The sequence below is a fragment of the Melozone crissalis genome, unplaced genomic scaffold, assembly GCF_028551555.1.
Source record: "Melozone crissalis strain CALT ecotype California unplaced genomic scaffold, PUWL_Pcris_2 ptg000007l_1, whole genome shotgun sequence".
NCBI lineage: Eukaryota > Metazoa > Chordata > Aves > Passeriformes > Passerellidae > Melozone > Melozone crissalis.
Window position 1 is genome coordinate 20,179,156 of NW_026535785.1, and position 27,411 is coordinate 20,206,566.

The 27,411-nt window shown below is 42.2% G+C and overlaps 1 protein-coding gene across 1 annotated transcript; it reads left to right on the plus strand.

Annotated features, from left to right (window-relative positions):
- Positions 1 to 168: 168 nt before the first annotated feature.
- Positions 169 to 26,334, plus strand: DYNC1LI2 (dynein cytoplasmic 1 light intermediate chain 2). Its single transcript, XM_054269380.1, has 13 exons — positions 169 to 295; positions 945 to 1,018; positions 1,422 to 1,538; positions 7,394 to 7,624; positions 13,543 to 13,709; positions 14,026 to 14,119; positions 14,724 to 14,859; positions 15,176 to 15,287; positions 15,961 to 16,020; positions 16,730 to 16,771; positions 17,184 to 17,301; positions 18,279 to 18,395; positions 23,344 to 26,334. The coding sequence occupies exons 1-13, from the start codon at positions 201 to 203 to the stop codon at positions 23,448 to 23,450; spliced, it is 1,470 nt and encodes a 489-aa protein (XP_054125355.1). The 5' UTR covers positions 169 to 200; the 3' UTR covers positions 23,451 to 26,334.
- Positions 26,335 to 27,411: the final 1,077 nt, after the last annotated feature.

Sequence of the window (27,411 nt, forward strand, 5' to 3'; positions counted from 1 at the left end):
CCCCAGGACGGCGCGCGCAGGGCGGGCCGCGGCCGGGGCTGCCCGGGCACCGCCTGATCGCGGGGCGGGCGCGGCGCGCGCGGGGCCGGCGGGGCGGCCGCGGGGCGCGGGGGCCGGCGGGGCCGGCGGCGCGCGCGGGCGGGCGGGGCGGGGCGGGGTCCTCGTGGCCCGGTGAAGTCACTCTTTGTGGCGGCTCCAAGATGGCGCCGGTGCTGGCGGAGAAGAAGCTGCTGGGGCCGGACGGGCCCGGCGGGGCCGAGCTGCCCGGCGAGGAGGACGAGGGGCAGAACCTCTGGTGAGCGCCCGCGGTCGCCCGGGGCCTGCACGGCCGGGTGAGCCCGGGCTCCGCTGGGCTGAAGCGGAGCGCGGGCTCTCGGCCGGTCGGGGCCGCGCTTGGGTCCCGCGGGCGGCGGCGGCGGCGGGGCCCGGGGACAGCGCCGGGGGGCCCGGGCGTGCGTGACGGGAACGCCGCGGGCCCAGGGACGGGAGTACGGGGGTGACGCTGAGCGGGGCAGCGGGGCCCGGGACCGCGGCTCTGCGGGACGTCCGCGGGGCCGGCTCCGGCCAAGGCCATCTCGTGTGTTTTCGGCTTTCATTTCTAAAGAACGCCTTGAAAAATACCTATCCGTGGCAGAAGGACGTATATCGAATACAGCAATCGATTGTGATGAGAGTTAGTTGGAAAGTAATGTTCTGCAGTATTGCGGCCTCTCGCAAGGGAGGAGAACTTTAGATGTCCCTGCCCGTGGTTTAGAAACCACAGAAGCTCTTGTGTAGAAGGTGGCACAGTTGTGGTGCTGCAGAGCGCGGCTGTGGCTGTGGCTGTGACAGCCCCGCCGTGCCCAGCCCGCATGTGCCGGCGGTGGGTGCGGATGTGCTGAGCTCATGGTGCTGTCACCGCTCCGGGCCGCGCTAACGCCGCCGCTCTGCTGCTGCTTCCCCAGGTCCTCCATCCTCAGCGAAGTCTCCACACGCTCCAGATCTAAATTGCCATCGGGCAAGAATATCCTTGTTTTTGGTAAGTTTGGGTGTTGGTTTGTTGCTTTTTTATTTATAGGAACAAAGTGTGTTTGAAACACCGATTGTTGCAAACTGGCACATGGGGTCGTTACAGTTGGGTTATGTAATTTGATTTATGGTCTTGTCTTGTGCTTATAGATCTGCTTTCTCTTTGATTTCCACTGTTAGATAATAGCCTATTTTAAGTAATAATAGAGAATAAGATAGTTCTTCATTCTTATTGTTCTGGTATAAGCCACTGGATTTAGCTGAAACACTTGAAGGAGAACAGCAAATAACTGTGATTCAGAAGTGTACAAGGATGCTTCTCATTAATTAAGCAAGTTGTGAAAAAATCTTTTCTGTGAAGTCAAATGTAATTCTGAAGGTGTCTTTTTTTTCCTCTACAAACTTACTGGCAGGTGATGATGGTTCAGGCAAAACCACACTCATGGCTAAAATACAGGGAGCAGAGCATGGCAAGAAAGGAAGAGGACTGGAATACTTGTATTTGAATATTCACGATGAAGATAGAGATGGTAAGTTTGTTTCAAATGCAATCTCGTTAATTAAGTAGCTGCCATGCTGTTTTAATAATTGTGCTTTGATGAGTGTGTTCTGGGCTACGCCCCGGTGGCTGGTTCAGCTGGTGGTGCTGGGAGTTTTGGGGCTGTGTCCATCTGTGTGGAGGGAAAGGTTTTACAGTCCCTGCCTGGGGCAGGGCAGCTCCGGGGATCCCTGCTGGCCTAGGGGAGATCCTTTGGCTGGTGGTGACTTTGTAGCAGCTGCTGTGGCATTGCTGTGGCTACTGTGTGACTAGAGAGAGATACATCCCTGAGAACTTCCTGCTCAGCGTGGATTTCTGGGCACAGGGTGTTTCTCATAGGGGCTGTGTGTGGAATTTTGGTTAGCTAACAGATGTTTTGCTTTAGTTGGCTGAGTGAAGAACAGAACTTAAAGTCAGAATAAGCGTTTACTTTTCTCAAGCTGGAGCTGATCTCTTTGCTCTTTGCCCCTTGTCTTTTTGTTGCTGCTGCTGATCTCTTGTCTCTCTGCTGTATGGAGGGAGATTGTGCCAAGAGACCATTTAAAAGCAGGCCTCATGATGAGATTACTCATGTTTTTGAGAAGGCTGGGGACAGGAGGAGATGGGGAGTGAGTTCTTTATCTTTGCTGCTAAATGTGCTTCTCCTGATCTCGTTTTGGGCAAGCTGCTAGGCCTCCTTGGGTTGGATTGTCTTTAAAAATGGGGAATGTAAGTCTTACAATTCATGACTTCCTTCAGAGCTCAGGAGAGGGAAGCAGTGGTGGTGGTTCATCCCTGTTCCTGGGAGCAAGTAGGAAGATCCTGTAATGGTATTTTGAAACTGGAGATGCACTGAAGGCTTGCAGGAGTGATTAAGTGCCATATGTGACTGGTTGTTATGGAGATGGGGCCTGCACTCACGTGGCAGGAAGCTCCCTTTGGATACTGTTAGGCACAATGAAAGGATGAGTGCACTGCCATATCTTCCAGGGGCCTCCTTGCAGTTCCTAAAAATCTTTTGGGCTGTCATTTTAAATGCTTCTTCAGGTTCTGGCTGTAAGTGCTTTTCCACCATGCAAAATCTGCTTTAGTTCTGCATAAACACTTCAGGGTGGAAAAAGCCCCTATGATTAGGAGGGCTGGGACAGCCTGTGGCATCAGGCCTCTTGCAGCTTCAAAGGAGATGCTGTTACAAGCAGAAAAATGTTTGCTGTGCTATTTTCCCTGGTGTTATCTATCAAAGCTCAAGTGTATTCCTACACTGGAAGTATTTTGGGGCTATTCCTGAGTGGCTGAAAGTGATAAGTATTTGAAGTGATTAGGAGAGGCCTGTCATAAGAACTCAGGCAGCACTAGCAGGGAAAAAAGAGATCTTTTTGACTGACTACGGGCTCAGCTGGCCAATTCAGGTCTGCATGCATCCTCTAATGGGTGTATTAGGAGCTAATAATACACGCCTTTTTCCTTTCTGTCTCATTAGTGTCATCCACAAGCAAAATAAATAGCAAAGTGGGTCAGGACCTCCCAGCAGGCAGAGATAACGCTCTTGCTTCTCTAGGACAGGTTTGGATTTGGTTTTTAAACTCTCTGTGTGCTTCAGATGAGCGTATGCTCATGTCCAGGTTGGGGAACAAAGGCTTTATAATTGACCCACAATTCTGGGAGCCATAAGGAGCCTCAGAGTATGCATTCAGGAGCTCAGGAGCAGATGGGTGGTTCTGAGGGTCTCTGCTTTTTATTAGACTCCAACTTAGCCAAAATGAGATCACAAGGATTTCCAGGGGTTCCAGGTCAACTCTGGTAACTGAAACTCTGCAGTGGAGTGAGATGATCTCAGCTTCTTTCCTCCCAGGTGACAGAAGATTTATTTGCTCTCTTAGTCTTATTCTTCTTCACTTCAGATAAACTTACTCTGTCCAGGAGAAATATTTTCCTCATAATGCTGAGTCATTCATTATCTACTTCCCACTTCCCCTTGGAAATCTCAGGGAAAATCTGTGTTGTTTCCTATGCTGTGGTCTCCCCTCCCCATTCCTCGTCAAGGGATGTTTGAACCTGGCTGCTCCTACATCTAAAGTAGAATATTTCTGGATTGCTGGATGCAGTCTTAGTTTACTGCTACTTTCATCCTTAAGATCAGCTCAGCAATTAAATTGTTCATTTTGGTTTGTAGGAAAGTCCAGGAAGTATCTCTGCCTTGCAGGCCCCCTGTGGCTCACAGAGGTGCCCAGGGACTGGGTGGATTTCCATGTGCCCTGCTGGTTTATTGGCATCTGGAGGCACATGGGCACTGTGCTCTGTCCAGCTGCTCCAGCTGTGCCAGGTGTCACTGCTCAGTGTGACATGAGGGCTTTGCTTCCCAGGATACTGAGAATACTGAGGATACAGGGCTCAGGATACTGAGATTCCAAGTCTGCTACTGAATCTCTGTCTGAAAAGCCTCTTTCCTTTAAAATAAAAAGGTATCTAGAAAGATACCTCTTTATTTTAAAGTTATATTTTATCACTATCCCAAATGCTGCCTAGGCCAAGGCATTTGCTCGAGAAGAGGTTTGGAGAGACCTGAGAAGCAATCCTGGGGGAGAGAGGATTCTCCTAAATCCCCAGCTGCATTATCCTTAGAGCATATGGCTGCTCCTGCATACATGGCACTGTGGTTCATCTGGATGAAAGCATTTATAGCACTGCCTGCAGCCTTAGCTGTGAACATTACCTGATCCTGGAGCTCAGGCCCCAGAGTCCTCCACTAGTGGAATTTCTCAGGGAGTGTGGCAAATTTCAGTTTTTTGCCTGTCTTTATGATGAACAGATGGTTTTTGTCTCTACTGGTTAGTCTGCTTTTGAGGACTGAGACTCTGAAATCATAGGAGGTAGAAGGGAAGCTGTGCACAATTTTCCTAAAGGATCTGTGTTTCCAGAGTAGCTTTCAGAGGCCCCTGCAGGGCAGAGTTACAGTGGGGATGTAGAGCAGAGCAGGGAGCCAGACTGCATGGCCTGCTCTGTGTGTCAGCTGGAGCACCACGAGCACCACAGGGACATTTCTCACCTGCCAGGCTGCAGATGCACCTGTGCCCACTGTGCCCCCACAAAGAGGAGCCACTCTGGGGTTGCATTCTTGCTTGTAACAAAACAAAGCAGTCTTGGGTTTTGCCTCAGGTTTGGACTGGCTTCAGCCATATCATATGCATATTCCAGCTGAACTGGTTGTTCCAGATTGAGCCAAGTCTTGCTGCTGCACTAGTTTGTAATGAGAAAAATAGTCTTTTTTTAAAATAGTTTTCTTGAAAGTTTTCTCCTTTTTTGCTTCTCTTCACAGCTTGAGCAAGAGATATGTAATTGCCACTGATATCTTTTGAGTAGATGCAGATGTAGTTGCAGTTCACAGAATCAACCATGTGCAATAAAATTCATCAAAGCTGGAAAATCTTTTTCAGGACTAAAGGGCCAATGGAATATTGACAGGATTTAGAGATGTGATTTTAGCAGCTTTTGTGATAAGTTGCTCCTACTTTTCCAACAGGACCTGGTAATTGTTTGCTGTTTTTGTATGTTGTGTCATGGCCAGTGAGAAGGGCCCAGTTAACATTCATGACTAAGTACGAGCTTGATGTGGTGCTGACAAAGCTGAATTTATCACCAGGTCCTTGCCAAATTATGAGCACCCAGTGCTATATTTTTGTGTTTTATGTTTTAGCAAATGTGAATCACAAGACATTCCTCTGTTGGAAAGGAGCAAAACCTTTCCTTTGCATACAGTGTTACATTTTTTTTGCTAGAGTACATTTTAATGTGAGTGCAAGGCTTCCTGGCAGATTGACTGTGAGTGGTAGTTCCACCTGTATTCTAGTTCCAGTCTGCATTCCACATGTTAAGCAAAAATTAAATCCTTAAGGGGAACAAAGGAGCATAGCAAACAAAACAATTTTAACCTTAGATATTGGCTTTAAAACAAGACTTAGAAGCAATGAATTTGGATATTATTAATTTTTCTAACTTGCCAAGGTGTTAGTCTTTTCTGCACTGTTCCCCACAGGAGAATCCATCAGCACTGCAGAAAGCTGTAAACTTGCATAAAGTATGGATAGATTTGCATTGGGTTTTCCAAACTTCCCTTCATGCTCCAAGGAGACAGTTGTACATACACACAGTCCCTGTCTATTAATAACCCTTAGCTCATAGACAGCTCACGGGGTTGTTATTTACTGGGAGGCTGCTGCTTTGGGGATGTACACAGGATGTTTCCAGGATGCAGGGAGTCCTGCACAGATATTTCATTTGTGCATTTCTGAGCTCCACAGGGCTTACAATTCACTGTGGAGTGAATTGAGGGGTGCAGCTGGCAGTGAGAGGAGCTGTAAGTTCACAGCGTGGCTGTTGGGCTGTTTGTGTGATGGCTGATGTTGGAATTTCTTAGGACAGCCCAACAGAACTTACAACAAATGCTAAACACAGACTGCCACATGCAGCACCTTGATGAGGTGTCTGAAACTGGACTGCTCAGTAATTTTGTCCAAGGCCTGATTAAACAGGTAGGATGTATATATCTGTCATCTTTTCTTCCTCCAGATTTCTTAGCCAGGCTTTTGTCTTTTTCTGCAGTCAAGAGGGGCGGATTCCTTCCCAGAATAAAGTTATGATAGCCTTAGTAACTGGATTTATTTTGTGAAGCTGAAAGATTCAGGACACAGAAGTACAGTGAGGCAGGGTAATTATGAAGCTCAGGAGCTGCTTTGAAAATCTGGGTTCTGCAGTGGCTGGTTTGCAGATCTCTGTGTTTCAGAAGTGACATATTGTGTATGTAGTGCAAGAGAGACTCACTGATCCCTCTGGATAGCTGTAGTCAAATAGGGAATACTTAGGGAGGGGTACTAAGAAGAATCTAGAAGATAGAAACAATGAAGTTGTTCCTCTTCAGCAGGAAGTTCTGAGGATAATGTTCCCTCTCTCCTTCCCTTTTTTTTTTTCTTTTTTTTTTTTTAATTTGGAAGAATTGGTTGTTCATGCTACCTGATACATCATTTCTGGAGGAAGCTTCTTTTTCAGTTCTTATACTCCTGCCAGGAGCTCAGTTTTGGGGTAAAATGCCAGCTGTCTGACCCAGCTGATCCCCCTCTACTCTGCCTTGCATCCTGCCACTATCAAAAACACTTGTGGAAGAAACACACAAGCTGCAATACCAGGTCATTTCAACCCAGTGCCCATTTGGTCAGGAGCCTGCAGAAGGAGCTGGTGTTAAGTCAGTGTGAGTTAAGAGCAGGTGGCACAACCTTGTTGGGGAGGTGGGGAGTTCATCCATCATCTATTTGTTCCTCCCACTCCTGTGCTAGAAACTTAAGCTGCTTATTGCTGATATCTTGTTTGCAGCTTATTTCTGCTGGGAAGTTTCTTGAGTGTGTGAAACCAGCTTATGTGTCTGGAGACACTGAGGGCAGTATTCATGCCCGGCTGGGCAGGGCCACCCCTCTGGGCCTTACACACACATCCCCTGGCTTCTGGGTTCACTGGGCTTGTTTCTGATGCAGGAATGTTGTGCAGCGATTGAAAACTGTCCTGACAGCTGTCCTGAGTAAAAGCTCAAGCACAGAAATGATTTTTTAAGGAAAATGTTCTGAACCCAGAAATGAAAGCATTTCTGACTAATATAGGCATTTACACAGGAACCTGTCATAAATAAGCAGGCAAAGTGTGCTGGTAGCTGGGTCTGCTCCTTCTGCTGAACACTGATGCTCCCACCTGGTCATTCCCAGCCCTGGCATCTGCTGCCTTCCAGCTGTGCCTTTGCCTTTCAGATCACACACCTGGTCATGCCTAGGCTGGCAAAGCAAGCCCTGGCATCTGCTGCCTTCCAACTGTGCCTTTTCCTTTCAGATCACACTCGCTGCAACGTCTGGATCCTGGATGGAGACTTGTACCACAAAGGGCTGCTGAAGTTTGCTGTTTCTGCTGAATCCCTGCAAGACACCATCGTGGTCTTTGTTGCAGATATGTCTAGACCTTGGACTGTTATGGAGTCTTTACAGAAATGGGCCAGTGTCTTGCAAGAACACATTGATAAGATGAAAATTCCTCCAGAAGAGATGAGGCACATGGAGCAGAAGTGTAAGTCTTTGTGCATCCATACATTGCTGTTGGTTTATTAATTAGCTCTCACAACATTTGATGGATTTCTTTGGGCCAGTGTTTTGAGAATGGGTTGGATAAAAATTACTCCTAAGTTGTGATTGCAACACTAATTCAATATACTGTGTTAGGCTTTAAAACAGCTCTTCCAGTTTTGCTGTGCTGACAAAACATCAGGTGAATTATTGGTCTAGATCCTAGGCAATAATGAGATTTTGATAATTTGATTTTTTAAAAGGGCAATTTAAAAAAATAACTCAATAAAATGCCAGATTCAGTTTTTAAAAGATGGTGACAAAATTCAGTGATGAAGTGAGCTGTCTGCTTTGCTGTGATATCTCAGCCAGGTCCCATTCCCATACCGTGCTTGTCTTACAGAAAGCCTCTCTGCCCTTGTTTTTCTGGTGGCTCAGAACTGGTTCTGGTTTCTGTGAACCTGGTGCAGCTAATTGTGTCTCACTACACCATTCCTACCCTGTGACTTTAGGAATGTTGTATAAATTAACCTTCTTTCCTGGCATATCCATGGCAGGATGGAATCTAGCACTGGCAGGCAGTCATTGTTGCAGTATTGGATCCTGCAGCGCTTTCCTAAAGTAGCATTGAATGTTTCTTGAGATTTTCTTTTTCTGTTTTCATATTGAATTACTCCAAAATAAATGTCTTTAGTGGAAAAGACCTTAGCAACTTCCAGTCCTTTTAGATGAAGTAGATTCAGACTGATCCTTTGTGCTTGCTGCTCTTGCTCCTGGTGGCTCTCTCTGCTGGGGTGTGGAACCCTTGCAAATATGGTTGGGCAGGTTCCTGAGCTACCACAGGGAGCAGTGTGATCTATTTGACCTGTGACAATGTATCAGGTGCATTTGTATGGCTGATAATCCTTTCTGAATGTTAAATATTGCGTTTCCAGAAGCCTTGTGCCTACAGCATACCAGCTGCAGTTTAGACTTAATGATTGAAACCACCCAGGTTTGATCATCAGGTTACATTTAAACAAAAAAAAAAAAAAATGAGAGTTTTTAGGGGGAAAAAAAAGTGTGTCAGAGATTTTTTGGAATGGGAAATGGAAAGGCAGTTCTAGTATCAAAATCCAACCCAATTTGCACATTTGTGAGACACTGCAAATGTTATGGCAATCCAAATAAAGGGCGAGTTTGTGCACTTAAATTTTCCTTTTGGAAAGAGAAGCTTTTCAGCCTTCCCTTCAGAGTGCACTCTGTGAAGGAGCTGTGGCAAAGCTTGAGGACCCTGTCTGAGGAACTTAGAAGGCTTTCCAATAGTGGTATCTTGGATAAAGTATCATAGAAACTCCTGGTTTGTCCTGAGCTCTCCTGGAGCCAAGGGAAGAGGAGATGGGAGAGGGGCTGAGTTCCCCTGTGCCTGGCTCCAGTGCCATCCCCTTGCTCAGCTGTGCCACACAGGGCCTTGATGTCTTCAAATTTCCATGTCCTGTTCTCAGGCCTTGTGCTGGACCCTTGTGGCACCTGGACACATCTCTGGCTTCTTGCAGACTGTCCCTGGGGCCAGCTCTGTGCTCAGAACCTTGGCCACCATGTCCTGTAATTCTCTTAGCAGCCCCTCCTGAGGAAAGGCCCATGGTAACTGTGTCAGGGTACTGCACACGTGCCTGGTGACTGCCTTGGCACTGCTGCCCCTCCTGAAGCTGCACAGCAAAGCTCTCCTTGCTGAAATCCTGCTGCCTGTGCCTCCTGGGGTAGGCTGCCACGTAGAAAATGAAGTCACTGGCTTGCAACAGCCCAAATATGTAAAAACCAGGATAATGAAGTTCACATGAGGGCAGTTGAAACATAGAAATGGAGTGCAGAGTGATGGGATGTGCTAAATTTAAGCCCCTTGCAGCATAAGACCACCTGACTTCTCCAACAGAGTATTCTCTTACTCCTGCTCCTCCATCCCCAGCTGAATGTCCCCAGTGCTTTCCCTGGCTGTCACACTCAGCACCAGGAGCCCTGGGGAAACACTGCCCACTCCTGCCCCACTGGCTGGGAGTGCTGCAAGGCTGTTCCTTCTGCATTGCTCAGGTCCTCAGAGTTTGCAGAGATGCCTTTGTTAGCTCACCCTTGTCAGTGCAGTTGGGTTTGGGCTGCTTGTCTCTGCTGGCAGCGTTTGGGAGGCCTTTCTGCACCCAGCCCTTGCTCCTGTGTTTGCTGGTTGGGATCCTGACTCTTGACTTGCCTGGCTGGGTGAGAAACTTCCCTTTGGAGTTAAAGAGCTTCCAGAGTGGGCAGCAGGACACACATGGAGGCCAAGGAATGCACCCAGAGCATTGCCTGCCTGCACTCACTCCATCACTGAGCTCCTTCTATTCTATGCTAATAGCTTGGCTAAGGTGGAGTCAGGTACATAATGTCAGCTATGTCCATTTAATTCAGGCTCAATTGTGATAATTCATTCTTTGAATAACACCTATTTGAGTAATTATTTCAGGGATGTTGCCTCCCTTTTTAAGACAGCAGAGTAGATAAGGTGGCTGTCAGCAATCAAGAACTGCAGAAAGGAGATGTACTGGTCAAATCACAATTACACCAATGACTTCTGGGGTGTTTGAAGCTAAAGAATTGAAGCAAAATAACATGTTTTTGCAAACTGTGTACTGTCCCATTCAAGCTGAATTAGTTTTAGATTGTCTACCTTTTTGCTTTTCTGATTTGACATAGAGCTGAAAGATTTCTTAAGCTAAAAGATTTTTTTAAAAATAGTTTATCCAGGTATCTTTTGCCTAGGAATTCTTTTCACAAGACTAAAATTTTTAATGATCAGTAAAGATAGGGCACAAAAAAACCTAAAAGTGTTTGTGAAACTTTGAAGACTGTAAATATGGAATGATTTTCTCAGAAAAACATTCTTCCTTTTTCTCATTTTGCCGTTCAGGGCCTTTGGGATTTATCCATTAAGTTGGAGTGTTTGCCTGCATTTCCACATTGCAGTTTAAGAGCACTCCAAGCCTGAGCAGATTACTGTTGCTGGAACAAGCAAACCTAATAATTGTGGATTGCTGTCTCAGTGGTGCTTCTAGCCAATGCATGTCCTGGGTGATGCAGCACTTTTTGGTGGAGTTACCTTGCAGTGCCTTGTGTGAAAATCAGCAACAAAACAGTTTGCTGGAACCTTGCTTTCATTTGCTGTGTTCAATGCAAAACTCTAAAGAGCCAAAAGTTTGGTAGGTAAATGAGCACTCTGTAGTGGAGGTGGGATTTCAATGGCACATCATCACCTGGTGAGAATTTTTTTAACATAATAGGCCATTCTGAGTACTCCACCTTAGTGACGGGTGGCAGAATTTTACAGATTTCCAGAGGAACTGTTGTTTTTCTGGCTTCCTATTTTATGTGCATCATCTTAGGAGTGTTTCCTGTTGAAAAATCTTAAACTAAAGTAATTTTCACTATTTCTTAATAAAGAAAATAGTTGTTTTCCATACCATATAGAAGATGATTCCTCAATTAGAACTATGGGGAGAGCTAATATTCATAGCTCATTGGAAAAAAAGGAAAAATAAAAGATGTTATGAGCTGTATGGATGCACAACTTTATATCCATTAAAAGCCTGAGAACAGAGCTCAAATGAGACATAGCTGTGGGAGGTAAGAAAAAGTATGAAATTGCTGTGTGTCAAAGAAAGTTTTAATGCAGTGAGCTGCTTTGTAACTTTGTGAGAGTGCAGTTTGTTCATCGGGGCATCCGACAGTGCCTGGGTCCAGGTTCACTTGGATTTCTTAGGACTAAATTCAGAAGGGAACAGGGTTGAGTGGAAGCCTGGAGCAGTGTTGAAGAGCCTATTGCTGTCAGGAGCTCCCACTTGTTCCTGAGTTCAGGGGGTGTCTGTGCTCAGGGTGCTGCAGTCAGAGCTTCTTGCTCTGCCTGGTGCCTTCTGTTCACCCAGCAGTTGTTGGCCCCAGTGTTGTGTCCCATTGCTCCCTGTCTGGCAGGGGTTAATGCCAGGCCAGGTGCATCCCTGGGAATCCACACAGAGCTCAGCTCCACAGGAAGGGTGCTCTTCATTCCCATTCAGCAGAAATTCATGAGGACGAAACAATCAGACTTCTGAAATTTCCATGTTGCCTTTGCTCTTACTTACATTTCTAAAATTTTTACAGCATCTTGTGTTTTCTCATGTTGTTGACTGTTTCTGTTTTTGGGAGAGTTCTTTTTTCCCCAAATATGAAGGGGTTTATGCTCAGTAAAGAAAAGATTATTTTGCTTTGATATGAACAAAACCCAGGAAAGGAATCCTGTCTGATTATAATGCTGTGGTAAATTGAGAGCTGTATTGTCAAATAGTCTTTTCTGTTTGATTAAGTCAGAGAGACTCATCTGAACTGCTCTAATACACTTGGCCTCAAAAGTAAATAGTAATGGGAAAGCTTATAAAGGAAAGTGGCACTTCAAAAAACTCCCTTGCTAGTTAAATGCTTCTGGTGAGATAATAAACACGTGGAATGTGCAGAATGTATGATGGAATTTTTGACTAAGAAGCAGTCCTGGAGACCGCATCCTTTGGAGCACTGCAGTTTCTCCTCCACAAGAAGGCACTGTCTCCCCATGTTAAAAGGAACTGCATTTCATTTGGTTGTATTTCCTTGCACCCTGGCATATATTGAATTGGTGATTGGAAGTCTTATGGGGTGTATTTAGTTTGGGGTTTTAGACTTTTCTCTGGAATGGAGTTCTCTTCAACAAGAATCACACAATTTTATATTTCAGCTAAACATTGTAGATTGTGCAGCTTTAAACAGAAGAGTTTTCTGATTTGTTCTTCCTTCCACACACCCATGCCATTGCAGGAATGGTTCCTGTTTTGAAAGGTACCATGACTTCTTTTTGCAGGGCTTGTATAAGAAGCTTCCCTGAGGTTTTACCACTTCCTAAAGCTCAAGAGGCTCATTGCAGTTCCTTCCCTGGTACAGAGGGTGTTCTGAGCACCTCTCTGTGTGGCTGGGCTGGACACTGGTGGCTTTTCTAAGGAGTTTTCCTGACTGCCCCTGCAGTCACTCTGCTCCCACTGTTTCTAAAATGGAGCCCTTGTGGGAGCAGATCATGGAATTTGCTTGGCTCTTCCCTGAGGGTTCCTTATGGCTGAGTGCGGAGGAGGAGAGCCCAGGGCCTCAGGACAGTGAGTGCCTGGAGCAGCCACATCCAGGACCCAGATTTAGCTAGTCTGTGGCTTTGGTCTTAAATAAAAGACATTAGTGTAGATTGCAGCCCACATTTGATAAGGCACGTGTGGGTTCACAGAGCATTTCCAAAATGGCCTTAATACTATTGCCATAAATACTGTTGCAATACAATTAAAATACTAATACATAGAAAGCATTGAGTTTCCTCTGGACCCCACTGTAGTTTTCCAGAATGCAGCTGAGTCTCTTCAGGTAGCCTGCAGATGCTCTTGAGTCTGTGTTTATGCAGATAGGTTTTATATTTCTAGCACTGGATGCCTGCAACAGAAATGTAGAGAAATTGGAACTAAAGTTCATAAGGAAAAGTGGCTGTTTCAGGTTGGTGTTTTCTGTGTTACATTTATATTTTCACCATGCTTTCTTCCACAATTGGTACAAATTCCAGGGTATAGGTGTTGCTAAACCACATATATGTTTTGTGTTGTCAACTGCCCTATAATGAAATGTTCAGGAATATGCATTTTTGCAAATAATTTTGATTATTTATAATGACTCCAGGTCCCACTTGATTTAGCTTCCTGTAAGTTTTGGTGGAGGAGTATTGTGCTGTTGGAAAGGGCAACGAGGCTTAACTTGCATTCAGTTCTCATGTAGTATAAAAATTTAAAAAAAGCCCCTTGAGATTTCTAGTTAGTTGTAGATTAGTTTAAAAAGAGCTAGTTCCTTTGTTGCAGCCTAAGAATCTCTCTCTTTTAATAGTTATCAAGGAGTTTCAGGAGTATGTAGAACCTGAAGAAGGTTACCAAGGATCACCACAGAGGAGAGGCCCCTCCTCTGGCCAGGAGGACGAACACGTGTCCCTTCCCCTGGGAGACAACGTGCTGACTCACAACCTGGGCATTCCCGTGCTCGTGGTGTGCACTAAGGTGAGGCTCTGCTTCTCTTTGCTTTCATTGCTTCTCTGTGAAAGGCGTGCCTTCTGCAGACAGGCAGAATGAATTCTGGATTAACAGTGGAGGGATTTATTCTACAAGTGAGCTTCTGCCATTGACATCAATTTTTATTTGGATGAAATAGTAATAACTTTATCAATTACATGTTAATTACTTTAGTGTTTGATTTAACAGTGCTATTTTAGAACCAGAGACTCAAAGTAAATGTGATGGGAGTGTGTAAGATTAAGGAAGGTGTGCTGGGTTTAAATGCCTGAGTTTTTCTGCTTTGTTTTCCTGCCTCTCCCAGTGTGATGCAGTGAGTGTCCTGGAGAAGGAGCACGACTACAGGGAAGAACACTTTGACTTCATTCAGTCACACATCCGCAGATTCTGCTTACAGTGTATCCTTTTCTGTGCTGAGGAGATTGCCTCTAATCTGCAGGCAACAAGAGATGTTTTCATGTTGAATTGCACATAACATTCGTGCAAGAAATTGCTCTGCAAGATTGCTATTGGTATTCAGTTATTGGTTAGGGTATATGCTACACATACCTAACCTTAGGTAATGTATATAGTTTGTTTTTTTGAAAATGTTGACACATGTATAAAATACTTCATAGTTTTTAAGTTGTGCATGGGACTTGGACCTTTTGTTCTTTTACAAAGGGTTTGCCTTACATTTTGTGAAGTGTTCTTTCTTGGTTTTCCCCTCAGAAATTGCAATTTCCATGTAAGCCTGAGATCTCACGTGTGTATTAAGCTTTTGACTTTTTCCAAGTGAAGCAGGACACAGTTTCCATGTAAGCCTGGGAGGATGGATAATTTCTGTGTATGTCACTGAAAAGTGCCACAAGCCTTGCCCTGTTATATCCTCTTCACCCCTGCATACTAAATGCCTCTAGTTTTGCCTAGTTAGTAGCTATAAATCCATTAATTCCTGTTTTGAAATTCTTATTGTAATTTAGAAACTGTATATTACCTAATTTTCCTTAACCAGAAGCCCAGATGGGGCTGCCTTGATTTATACATCAGTTAAGGAGGAGAAGAACCTTGACCTGTTGTATAAGTACATTGTACATAAAACCTACGGTTTCCAGTTTACCACGCCTGCCTTAGTGGTAGAGAAGGATGCAGTTTTTATGTGAGTCACTGGACAAGCAGCATGGTGCCAGGGGGGTTTATTTAGCACTGCACTGCATGTAACATGGATATGAAAGTAAAATAAATGGTATGTTGTTCAAAAACTTATTATGCAAGTCTTGTGGAATCCCAAATTTAAACAGCACCTTAGTGCATATTACTTGACTCAGACTATACCACTCCTGTTTTTGTATCCTTGGAATTTAGCTGAGTAATAGGGCTGAACTGTAAGAAAATTGCCTTGTTTAAGTAGAGGGCAGTAAATAAATGTTCTCTGTAGAAATTGCAGAAAAGGTACATTCTTATTCTCTTTACAGACCTGCTGGTTGGGACAATGAGAAGAAAATTGCCATTTTACATGAAAACTTCACAACAGTAAAACCAGAAGATGCATATGAGGACTTCATTGTAAAACCTCCTGTAAGAAAGGTAAAAAGGGGTTCTTTCTTTCTCTACCCCAATAAATAAGTAGAGTTTGCTCGAATGGCTGCTAAGGACTATTAATATTGAAGAACTCCAAATATAAATGTAACTCTTTTTTTTAATCTAATTATGTGAAATGTCAGGCTTTCATTTATTAGTTATTTAAAATACTGCAAGCAAACCCAGAAACCATTCACCTTATTGAATGAAAGGCAGTCCAGGAATAGCTATTTTTACCTTTACCATTTTTGCATGCATGGGGCAGAAACACACCCAGAAAATGGAGAATTCTCTTGTAGGACATTTCCATTTGTACTCACGTGCCTTTGAGGCTGCCATGAAAAGGCAAAGCAAGATCATGTCAGCTCATTGAAGAGATGCTGATGAGATCAATATCCAAACTTAAAAAGAGGAATGTGGCTACTTACCAAGTGCTCATCTCTGTAGGACAGTGCTGGCATCACTGTTCATCTACTCCAACATTTTTTATTTTACAGTATTTTTTAATGGCAACTTCTTTAATGGTACTATTATTTTAAATGTGAAAGAACAGTTTTAAAAAAAGTGAGCAGTAGTCTTAAAGATTTGCCTCTCTCTTCCCTTTTGATCACCAAAGCATAAAAGCCAGTTACAGTAATTTCAGTTTTTACTTATAACAACAAAATGTTTTGTTCAACAGCTAGTCCATGATAAAGAGCTGGCAGCAGAAGATGAGCAAGTATTTCTTATGAAGCAGCAGGTAAGAATAGAAGAATGAAAATAAGTCCTTACTATGTAAGGTTTCACTTTAATTTCTCCCTTGTTATTGCCTTTAGTTTTTCATTCCTCATTTAAATCACCAGGTAGCTGTTTCTCAGCTTTGCAAATTCAGATGTAATTGTGAAGTAAGACTTTATTCTAACAAATGCAAGTAGGAAATGTGGTCACTTAACTTGGCAAGTTGAAGGGAAGATATGCTGAAAACAGAAAGAATGTACACATCAAAGGAGAAGAGGAAGAAGAGACTTTGTGTTTCACCACACAGTTGTATTGATCTGTGAAACAGAAATACTTTTAAAACCTAACATCTGAGCATTGCAGTTTCCTTACAGCCCGAGCTTTGAAAGACTTTGTGTCAAATTTGGCTATGCTGTAACTTGCTATTTTCTTTATTATTCTGTAGTTTAAAAAATATAGCACTATGTCCCTATCCAGGATTATAAATGTCCTGGAGGTTACAGACTGGGGTGTCTGTGGTTCTGACTTTGAGTTCTGGGCTGGCTGTGTGAAACAAAGGCCCAAAGCTTATTTACTCCTTGCAGTCAGTCCTCTTGAGGCAGAGTGGGGAGAGGAATCCTGTAAATATCAGGAAAAAGATCAAGTAAACTTATGGTTACTCAGCTTCACTGTATTTTATTCCTCTGTATTCTTTGAAATCTATTTAATGTGCTAATGTGTTGTTTTTGCAGTCATTCCTTGCCAAACAGCCAGCAACGCCTACAAGAGCATCAGTAAGTAGATCCAAGGAAAAGAGTAGGAGGTGTTTTGTTTCCTTGGAGGGAAAAAGGGAATGATTCTAACCTGCAGAGATCCATTTTTTTATTTAAATGTAGCCTACATAATCTCTGCAAACTGCAGAAAGGAAATAAATAATGAGGCAATATTTTAAAATGTTGCTTATGAATTCACTGTGGAAACATTGGATTATTGAACTGAACATTTCCTGCCATGATTCAGCCTTTCCTGTAGTAGTGGCACATTCCCAAAATAACTGATGTCTTGGGTGCTTGTTTGTTTTCTTTCTCCAGTGTGCATCACTACAGTGTCAGTAGAAAGGCTGAAAAAGTCTGTGATGTTAAGCTTGCTTAATGTAACTAATACTTTGAAATTCTTTTCTGATGTGTGTGATTTGGACTTTTTAAGGAATCTCCTGCAAGAGGCCCTGCAGGATCCCCAAGGACTCAAGGCAGAGCTGGTCCCACCAATGTACCCAGTGCCTCACCAATCACATCAGTTAAGAAACCAGATCCAAATATTAAAAGTATGAATGAGCATTTTACTGTTCTATCATGTGTTATTTCCCTTAACGTGAATCCTCTTCTGTAGAAAGATTTGGGTACTTATTCACTAATTGTATAGGTAGTTTAATAACAGAAATGCATTGATGACATAACTTTGGATTGTTTTTTTCTTTTCTGGTCATTTGTGTGACTTGGACTAGAGTTCTGTTAGTGCCAAGCAGTCAGACAGAGGTCGAGTGCATCCTAATTTCCTTAAATTGCCTCAATACATTTATTATGAATCAGGTGGATTATTAGGGTGGAGACTGCTCTAAACTGTGAACAGTTTTATACTTCATATCACTTATTCTGGAATCCACAGCAAACCCTGTTCCACTGGGTCATTTGTCAGTGTCATCTGCTGTAGCAGATGGAGTCACTTGGAGATGAGATCTTTCCCTGCCATGCAGCTCCGTGGTATTGAGGGGCTTCTTTACCCTCTGGGCATTCAGAAGGTCTGCAGGGCCAGTGTTGTTTTTTGTTGTGCACTGTAGGGCCATGCTTCACTTCCAGGGGGTGGAATGCCCTTCTGGATCCCGTCTCATTGCTGAATTGCCAAGTTTTGATTTGTTGAAAGCAGTGTGGCATGAAAGGCTGTACTAGAACATCTGTGCAAGTTGTTAATGGGCTTATTAGTCTTTGAATTTCATGTCTGTACTTAATAATCTTGCTCTTGGCTTTCACATTTATTAAAAGCTTTAAAATGTACAAATATTTAGATTAAAATTTCATTACACCCCCCATCATTCCAGAAAAGCAGGAATGTGCATTCAGCCATCTCTGCCTATGCCAAGGTATGCAAAGGACTGGGGTATTCAAACTGAACAAAGAGGACAGATTTTCTCAGAGCTGAGGTTTATTTACTTGACTGGCAAGAGATTTGTATTTCTGTGAAAATAGGTTATAATTTACCAGCTCTCAGTGTGCTGTATAATTGATATTTGTTTTTTTTCTTTAGATAATGCTGCAAGTGAAGGTGTCTTGGCTAGTTTCTTTAACAGTCTCTTGAGCAAAAAGACTGGCTCTCCTGGAAGTCCTGGTGCTGGAGGAGTGCAAAGCACAGCCAAGAAATCAGGTAATTGTTTTTAATAGTTTATTTGGCTCCTTGGTCCCTGGGTGTGTCTCTGACACTGGTCAGGAAAGTGACAGACCTTGACAGATGACAGTACAAAATGTCTTTAAAAGAACTAAACTAAACATCACAACAGCAGGGTTTCTGTTGAATTCTGTTAATTTTTAGTGAAGTTGCACTGCTGGGATTTCAGTGACATTTGAGTCTTGATCCTATACTAGAAGTGCTGATTTATTTTTCAACTTCAGAATTCCTTCCTTTCTCCTCTTGATGCTTTGCTGTTGCAAAGGAGATGCAGTTCTTTGGGTTTGGGCTGGAGTTAGCAGTGAAACCATTGAAATCTCCCCAGAGTTCAAGGTGGAATGAATCACTGCTCGTGACAGCTTGAAGTTGTTCACTCATTAATTATTTAGAATTTTATTGCAATCCAGCACAGCTGGTAACACTGACAAATGGGTGCCTTCTGTGTGTGTGCTGTGACTGCACTGTGGGAGAGCCTTGCTGATAAATAATGCAGCAGTTCAGTGAAAATGAAAGAAACCTGTCAGAGTGGTTGGTACCTACCTAGACCTTGGTGGTGCAAAATACATTGTCCACCTGACAGATGGAATTTACTGCTTTGATTCTTTGACTGTCTCTGTTCAATACTGGCATTCCCATCACACTGAATGTTCAGGAGCTTTCCTTCCAGAATTCTTTTACTATTAAATTATTGATAGATACACTCCTTCCTTGGGATAGATCCCAAGCTTGTGCAATCTTTGGGTGTTAATGGTGATGCCAAACCCACAGCTCCTCAAACCACAGCTGAGAGGGGAAGATAAGGCTTTCTGAACTGGAAATGAGACATATCTGCTCCCAGCCACACTGATGGTTCTGTCAGTCAGAGAGCCAAGGCAGTTGGAGTTTGGGTATTTTAAAATTTCTTTTTAACTGGGAAGATTTATATATATGACATTTCGTGTTCTAAAAGTTCAAAAATGCCTAAGATTTTTGAATCTGACTTAGAGCAAGTCAGGTGTGATTTTTGTGGGTTTTGTTTCAGCATGATGAATCCTGTAATTTTGTCTTTATTAAATTTAATTAAGATGAAGATAACAAAAGGGGTTTGTATTAAATAGTATTTCCATAATAATATTTTTTCCATGTTATAAAAACACTGAACAAATTCTTTCATAATCCAGAATGCCCTCTTCAGTTAAACACTGAAACACTGCTTCATCAAATGCAGCCTCATGTTTTACTCACAAAGTCAAAATAAATTTTGTAGAAATAGAACTGGAATTTTTTTTAGGTGTTATTTCATCCATGCTTTCTACCTGAAGCAAAGTCAGTTGGGGAGTACCTGGCTAGTGATTAAAAATCAAACTCAGAAATAAAAGCTGTAATTGGAACAATATATCTGTCTTTTCTATATCTGAAAAGCTGTCAGTTTTCCAGGAGGCTTATTCCAGTACTAATTTCTCAGTTACTTTTTTCCTTTGCCCAGTCTTTGTGAATCCCAGCACTCTTGGTCTTGTTAGGGTGGCAGTGGAGCTCAGGGTAGCCTCTTTGTGTTTGCAGCCGTGTTTGGGTTTGAAAGCTTTGCCCTTTGCCTGTGACTTGTGTGTGGGCTGCTAGAACAATTCAGCCAGTTTAATACATTCTGTGCCTCCTGGAAGGAGGGTTTCTAGTCTGTATCAAATTCAGTGTCTCAAAAGCTTGTGTGTTTGCTTAATCATTGCTTTCCATTCTATCATCATGCATTGCTTTGGTAATTTATGTAAATAACTCTTCCCCCAATCCTGTCTTTCCCAATCGATTGTTTTCTCTTCAGGCACACTTTCCTACATATCTGCTCTCTTCAACAGCAGACACAGTAGATTGCTGAATAAAAGTACTGACCAGTGCTATGGATAATTAATTGGTAATTTTATGAATTAAAATCCATGAATTTTCTCTGAAATATCAAGGCTTTTTTTTTAAAGTTTATTTCTGTGAAGGTGATGTGAGATGTGATATCAGCCACTTCTCCCTTCTGCACAGGACCTGTTATCCTTTCATAGAAATGTGGGTGGCTTGGCAGAACCTGTCAGGAAGACCCTGTTGGTTGTTGGGCTTGTAGGCTGTTCTAAGCACCTAAAACATAACTGCATTTTCTGGGAAAACTGCTAAACTAGTCTGTAATGGGCTGTACTCTGAGTCTTCTGGAACACTCTATGCCTTCCAGGACTTTCAAAGATAACAAGTTTGTTTTTTTTTTTTTTTTTTCTCCTTGTGCCAGCATTAACTTCTAATTGGAATAGATAATTTCTGTCCTGAAACATGTAGACAGAGCAATCATACATCCTTCCTTAACTTTGATTTTGATAGACTAAATTAGAAAAGTTCTGGTCTCCTGCTAGAGGTGAGCTCTGTTTTCCCCACTAGGTTCTTCATTAGTTCCCATCATTGGCTTATTCTTGTCCTGAACACAGTGGTCAGGATATTGTACTGAGCTCTGCAGATCTCCCTCACTGCAGTGCCTGCTGCAGCAGTTCTCTGTCTTGGGTGGAAGTGCTTCTCCTGAATGATCTCAAGGTTGGCTTTTCTTGGCTACATTGAGCTTTTCCTTTCCTGGCTTTGGGAACAGAACAGTTGGCTTTCACTCCCAGGAGAAGGTGCCTGTTCCTGTCACCTGCTGTGCTCACACCTTGTGTGAACCAGTGTAAGATTAAACTGTGCTGAGAAGGGAAGGGCTCCTCATGCTGCTCCCTCTTGTTGCGTTTGTGAGGTACCTGGTGCTGGTGAGAGCAGAAGAGATGACTTGTTCCTTTGTGGAAGAGGTGAGCAGAACATCAGAACATCTTGGGGAAAGCATTATTTCCAGCAGTATTCTCTGTGCGAGTAAATGTGCTAAAATTATCTTTGTAAGCATTTCAAATGTCGAAACTGTTTAAAGAGCCTGACGTTTTCAGAAGGTTGATGACAAAAATATTTAGCTTTAAAGAGACCATCTGTTTCTCTCACAGCTAGGAATAGCCTGAGGTTGAAATGTTGAGATTCTGTCCCAGCATGAGTGACAATGTGGGTCTCAGCAATACTGGTCAGCCTCATTGATGGATTGGTTTCTACTGTGACAGTTCTTACCTGAGAAAAATCTCTCTTCTGAGCAGTGTCATGTCCATTTTTCCTGCTGTGCCATGCTTCTTGTTTGCCTTTGTTTCTGGACTCTCTTTGATGCCTGGACCGTGATATTTCAAAAAACTTCAATTGGTTATTTCTGTGGTGGATTATTTTTCTACATATGAACTTCTATAGCCACACAGTTACTTCATTTATATTCACAAGAAGATTCTTGCAAATTCTAAGGCTGCCTTCCCTCTCTATTCCTGTACAGAGGACAAAGAACTCAGGTTCCCTGCTCTCACTCTGTTCTAGCAAGGGGAATTGTACAGAACTGGGGGCATGTAATTGTCCAGAACACATCCCCCTGAATGAGGCCATCACTCCTTGAAATTTCTAGGGAAACTGAAAGCAAGTGTCACTCTCATTCATAATTGAGGGGAAACTCTTATTTTCTTAAAAACTGCTCCCTGTATTTCTCCTCCTTTGGAAGGAGCTCCCTGTGGTAGGAAAGGGGAGTATGTTCCTCTGCACTGGGAGAGTTTTTCCTGTCCACATGAGGTATTTGCAGGACACTGCTTGGGGTTATGTTGGAGCCCTAAGGAGCCAGTTCGTCCAGCATAAAAAACAAAGTCCTGGCTTTTGTTTAGATCTGCTCTTTTTTAAGTGAGGATTTTGTGTGGCTTTATTGTTTTAGGGTTTAGGCTTTTTAGACTCCCAGGTACCATTAGTCTACACATGAAGTGTTTTGTATTTTAAGTTCTGTTACAGTGTATTAATTAATGTACTAACTCCTAAATTTTGCTCAAATACTCCTAGTTTGAGTAGATACTGTGTAGAGTGCTGTGGCTTATAAAACCTTTCTAGTGATTAAAGGTAACCTTTTAACTTGGTTATGTCTTTGTACTTTGGAAAAAAACACTTGAATCTCTACCAGTCAAATCTTGCCTTCTTAATGTTTTCAGCATGTACCCTGGAAAAAATCCACCTAATATTTCACACACATTTGAGCTGGAAAACAGATGCTTGTTAAATTCTTTGGCTATGTAAGGGAGCTGTACATGGTTATATAATCTACTTTTTGTCTAAAAATATAGCTTTTTAATCTTAAATGGTTGTATGCTCCATGCATTAGGATATATTGTTCCAGTTTTGGTGATGAATTTGTCTGTGGGTTTATAATTTTCAGGAGCACTGAAGTAAGCTGATGGTTCAATTAGGGAATTGTTAAAAAGTTTTGAGTCCAATACAGAAATGCAAGATATGCCTTCCCATGAAATACTTCACTGTGTCTGGTTCCAATTGAAGAAGTGCTTTGAAATGCCTGCTTGGAGATATTACATGAGTATGCAATTCCTGTCCTCTTTTGAAGGGAAGTGTTGTCTGCAGATATCAGAGTTCTTCCTGTTACTTATTTCATATTCAAATGCAGTAGGTACAAGTGCAACCAAATAAATGGGATTTCTTTTTTAGCAAGTGTCCTACATAGCTTGTGATTAGAAGTTGGGTTTAAACAAAGTCCTTGCTATCAATACCAATAGTAGAATTGTGTATGGTTGATCTTTATGGAAGAAATAATATAGTTATTTTTAAATGTTAGTTGCTATAAACATATCACTGGTAGTGTTGTGCTTTTTCCTGCTGTGTAGTTCAGCTTTTCATCTCTTTAAAGTGAATCAAACCTGAGTATCAGTCTTTACACAAAAAATACCCTGCATTGTGCCAGGCTCTGTGGCCTTGGGAAAGTGGCAAAATAATGAGAAATAAATAATATATTGCCATCTAAAGGTGATTTATTGAACACTTGTGCTTCTTGCTTAAAACATTTAATTCAAACTCAAGTGCTTTGTGTTCTTTTTCTCTCCAGGACAAAAGACAGTTTTGGCAAATGCTCAGGAGGAGCTGGACAGGATCACTCGCAAGCCTGACCCCATGGTAACAACAAACTCTCCTCCAACAGAGAACGAGGCTTGATGGGCAGAACAATGCAGATGTAAATGACCAAATAACTATGTATAGTGATCTGATAAGACCAGGAATTTTCTGCTATGGCAGATGCTATCAGTTTTCTCGGGGCAGGGGAAATGAGCTTACTACATCATTGCCTTGTCCCAGTAAAAAGTGCACATTCAGGAAGTTTGCATATAAAATCCCTCTGTATAAGATAACCATTTAGAGTTTATATAGGGCAATTCTTTTGGTTTGGAGGTAAAGCAGGTGCAGCTGCATTTCCTGTTGTGAAGAACACAGAGAAGCAAAATGGAGAATTCTCTTAAAAGTACTACTGACTGCACATGAAGCAAGGAAGAGAACTGAAACCCTCTTTCAGAGTTTCTGGAATTGGCTACTTGTATGTTTGCAATGCATTATATTCTTGGAGTGGTGGTGATGGAACAGCATTAACTGGGGGAAAGAAGCCAAGGTGGGGAATGGAGCCCTAAAAGGGGAAACGGATTTGGGACAGCAAGAAACCAGAATGTTGGATTGACTGGAGAGGAGCAATGTTGTCAAATCCTGTGTTTCACAGGGGGTAAATAGTCGCTGTTTTAAAAAGACTACTTTACATTGGAGAATTCCAGGCCAAACACTAAGAACCATGGGAATTTATTCTTGTTAAAAATCTTGTTTTAGTTTTTAAAGAAGTCTTAAGAGTGTGGATGCCCTTTCTGGTGTAGCTGACAAAGGGAGAAACTAAACTTGTTTAGCTCCAAGTGCCTGGCACAGTACGTGATGTGTCTTTAGAAGGTGCTTGAACTTATTGTGCACTGTAGTACAAACAGTCACTGTTTGGTTTTATTTGAAAAACAGTAGTTTGGCAATTTGTATTTAATTTTAAATCCTGTTTTCTGATAGCTTCTGCCTTTTTTATGCCAAGAGGCTGGCCTATGAAGAATGGTGGGTGATGGATCATTTTCCCATAATGAAATGTGCTACAGAACACTCTCAGTATTTTTCTTTCTTACTTTTTTGTAACTAAATATTAGCTACCAAGCTAAAATGGATTCCTGCCTTACACCTATGGAGGTTTTTAAAAAAAACTTTCAAGGCCCTAGTTCCAACCACATCTGCTGCAGGTGCAGCCAACTCCAATTCTGAAGGTAACCTAAAAAGTATGAATGTGTACACGATGGACATCCTGAAGTTGTTTTGTGTTTTCTTTCATGTAGCATTTCATTTGAAAAGATGGGTTGTGGTTGTCCCCGGTTGTCTCCTCTAAGGGAGCCCTGTCCATGGTCACATAAACCCTCATTCTGTACAAACGAACACAGCTGCAGTGGTTACTGAAATGGCACTTTGATTTTATACACAGTATGCTTGTTTTACATGGACACACTACCAGAAATTAAAAATACCAAGCATATTCTGTGCTCTTAATGCTGAAGGGAAAAACCACAATTTGAATTATACAGAGTTTACTTTTTATTAATATGAACTTGTTGTACTAAATCTGATGTCTGGATATAACTTCCCTAATATATATTGTTACTTTAAGATACAGAATTAGACTGACCACTAACACAGTGCTGGGTGTTAACCTCAACTCCTATGTTACAGCAAGAAGCTGTTCGTGTGAGTCTGTCTAGACATCTAGAAAGCTAAGAGTATTTACTTGCCTCTTTGACAAACATTATCATGAGTATGTTACTTGTGCCAGTTTTTTTGTTGAAAATACTCTATTTTTGTTTGGGTTTTTTTTTTTATTTTTACTTTTTTAAGAAATGGTATGACCTGAAGTTATACAGTTGTCTAGATAACAGTTAGACTAAGACTGTGGCTGGCTGATGGTGACGTGGATGCACTTTCTGGTGTAATGGGTGCCAGTTGCAAGTTACCACACCAGAGGTAATTACACACTGTCCTTCTGACACTGAGAAGTGAGATTGGAGACTAAACCATCAAAAATTGGACAGGAAAACTAAAGTGTGTGATTGTAATGGCATGGTTTGAAAACCTCAGTCTGAAGCTGCCTTTTTTTGTCATCTAACCTGATAAGCACTTTTCTAGCAATATGGCTAAAACTTACAATGGAAGTATTTTCCATATGTATAAAAATGTTGAGTATACTAAAACTGATCAAAACACTTACTGTGTCATAACTTACCAGCTTTGAAGAAAGACAAAACAGGGACAGATTTCCAGTTTCTAATTGCAAGTGAATGCTCCTAGTTTACTGAAGAGAGGTGTAAGTAATGTAGCATCCTGTGGGTGCCAAAGTCTGCTGGCTTTGGTGAGCTGCACAGTTGTTATTCTGGTGTCTTCAAGCATTGGAACCAAAGGCCAAATGCAAACAGCCTTTACATTTTCAAGTGAAACTTCATTTTATTTGCAGATACACTTGTATGGTAGACTGTTTAAACTATTATATGCCTATATTTATATGCATTATAGTGACTGCATCTACTGTTCATGTTTAAACTAAGAAAACAAAAAATGAAAGCATTCAACTTGAAGCAAATAGAAAACTTTAAAGATTGGCCCTCCATAAAAATGCTGTGGTTATGCTGCTTGATTTTAAGTTTGCACTTTTTTATTGGCATTAAAAAAAAAAAAACAAACTGTTTAAACTGAACAGAATTTCGTATTTTATTTAATTTAACTACGTTGAAAGTGACTGCTCTGTACATCGTGAACTTAACAATATACATGCTGTAAATGAAAGTTCACTGTCCTGTATACTAAGTTTATTGGTTTTTCTTCCAACTTACAATTAGGACTGCAAATGTATGAAACAAACCTTAGTCCACTTGTATGGCTTTAACCAGGTGCAGTATGCAGTCATGTGGAACCTTGCTTTCTAGTGCTGGCAAAATGAGGACGTCTTTAATTACTGGCTTCAATAAACATGAATCCAGACTGCTTTCTGCTGTGCTTTTGTCTGGGAGATGCCCTCCTGGCACTGTTTGTGTGGGAGCAGGGTGTGGGTGAGCTCTGTGAGCAGGAGGAGCAGGTTGGCTGGGAGCTGTGTCCTGTGCCAGTGGGGCAGGGCTGTGCTTGGGACAGCTCACAGCACAACTGCTTTGGTCCAAAATAATGTATTTCATTGGGCTGGGGAGACAGCTGTGTGCTTCAGCAGCTTCAGATGTATTTTGTGGAATACTGTTCCCAAGCACAGCACTGATCCTGAATTAGCAGGATTCAAATCCAGGCTATGGGAAGTTTAAGGAGTGAATTGCTGGAGTGTTGAAAATCCCTCTTCTCTGCCAATAGTCAAGTGTTCTCACTTGGCTGGGTGTAAGAAGAGCTTCCCAGTAAGCACAGAAGGAGTGGGCATTTAATTAGGAATCTGCTGCTTGTTTTCATCGTTTGTTTCATTTCATATCAACTGGATGCCTCTGTTCCCTGCACAGATTGAAGCTCTAAGTAGGAATGTTTGTTGAGTCACCCTGCCTCTGAAATACAAATCAGCTAAGCTTTGGCTTTCTGGAATATAATTTCTCCAGAAGGGAATCCTTATGAGGCCATGAAACAATTATCATTTTAGAATTGCCATAATGTTTTCATTAGCTCATTAATGTGAAAAATCAATTTTAACCCTTTAAGACGGGCTTTAGAAAATATTTTTTGAGTATATGAAGAGAATTGTATAAGTCTGGGAGAAAACCAAGTGAAGACTTCATCTTCAGATGAGGTGAAGGTGAAAGAGACTTTGGAAAGATGGTGACAGTGGATGGAAGTGGAAGAACTTATAACTCCTACATTTACTTTGCTTCTCTTCAACTATAATTCATTTTTTTTCAAAGTAAAATGTCCCTAAGTTAGGGGAAAAAAATTGGGATAATAAGGCTTTGGTGCAGAAGAGTCATTCTTAAGGCTGCTCTGAAGGCTGATTTAAGCTTTCTAAGCTGCTCTTAGAAGAGGAGTCATTCACTGCCTGTGCTGTTCCCAGTGGTGGCATTGACCTCTCTGGCTTTTCAGGTGTGGCAGGGTTTTGTTA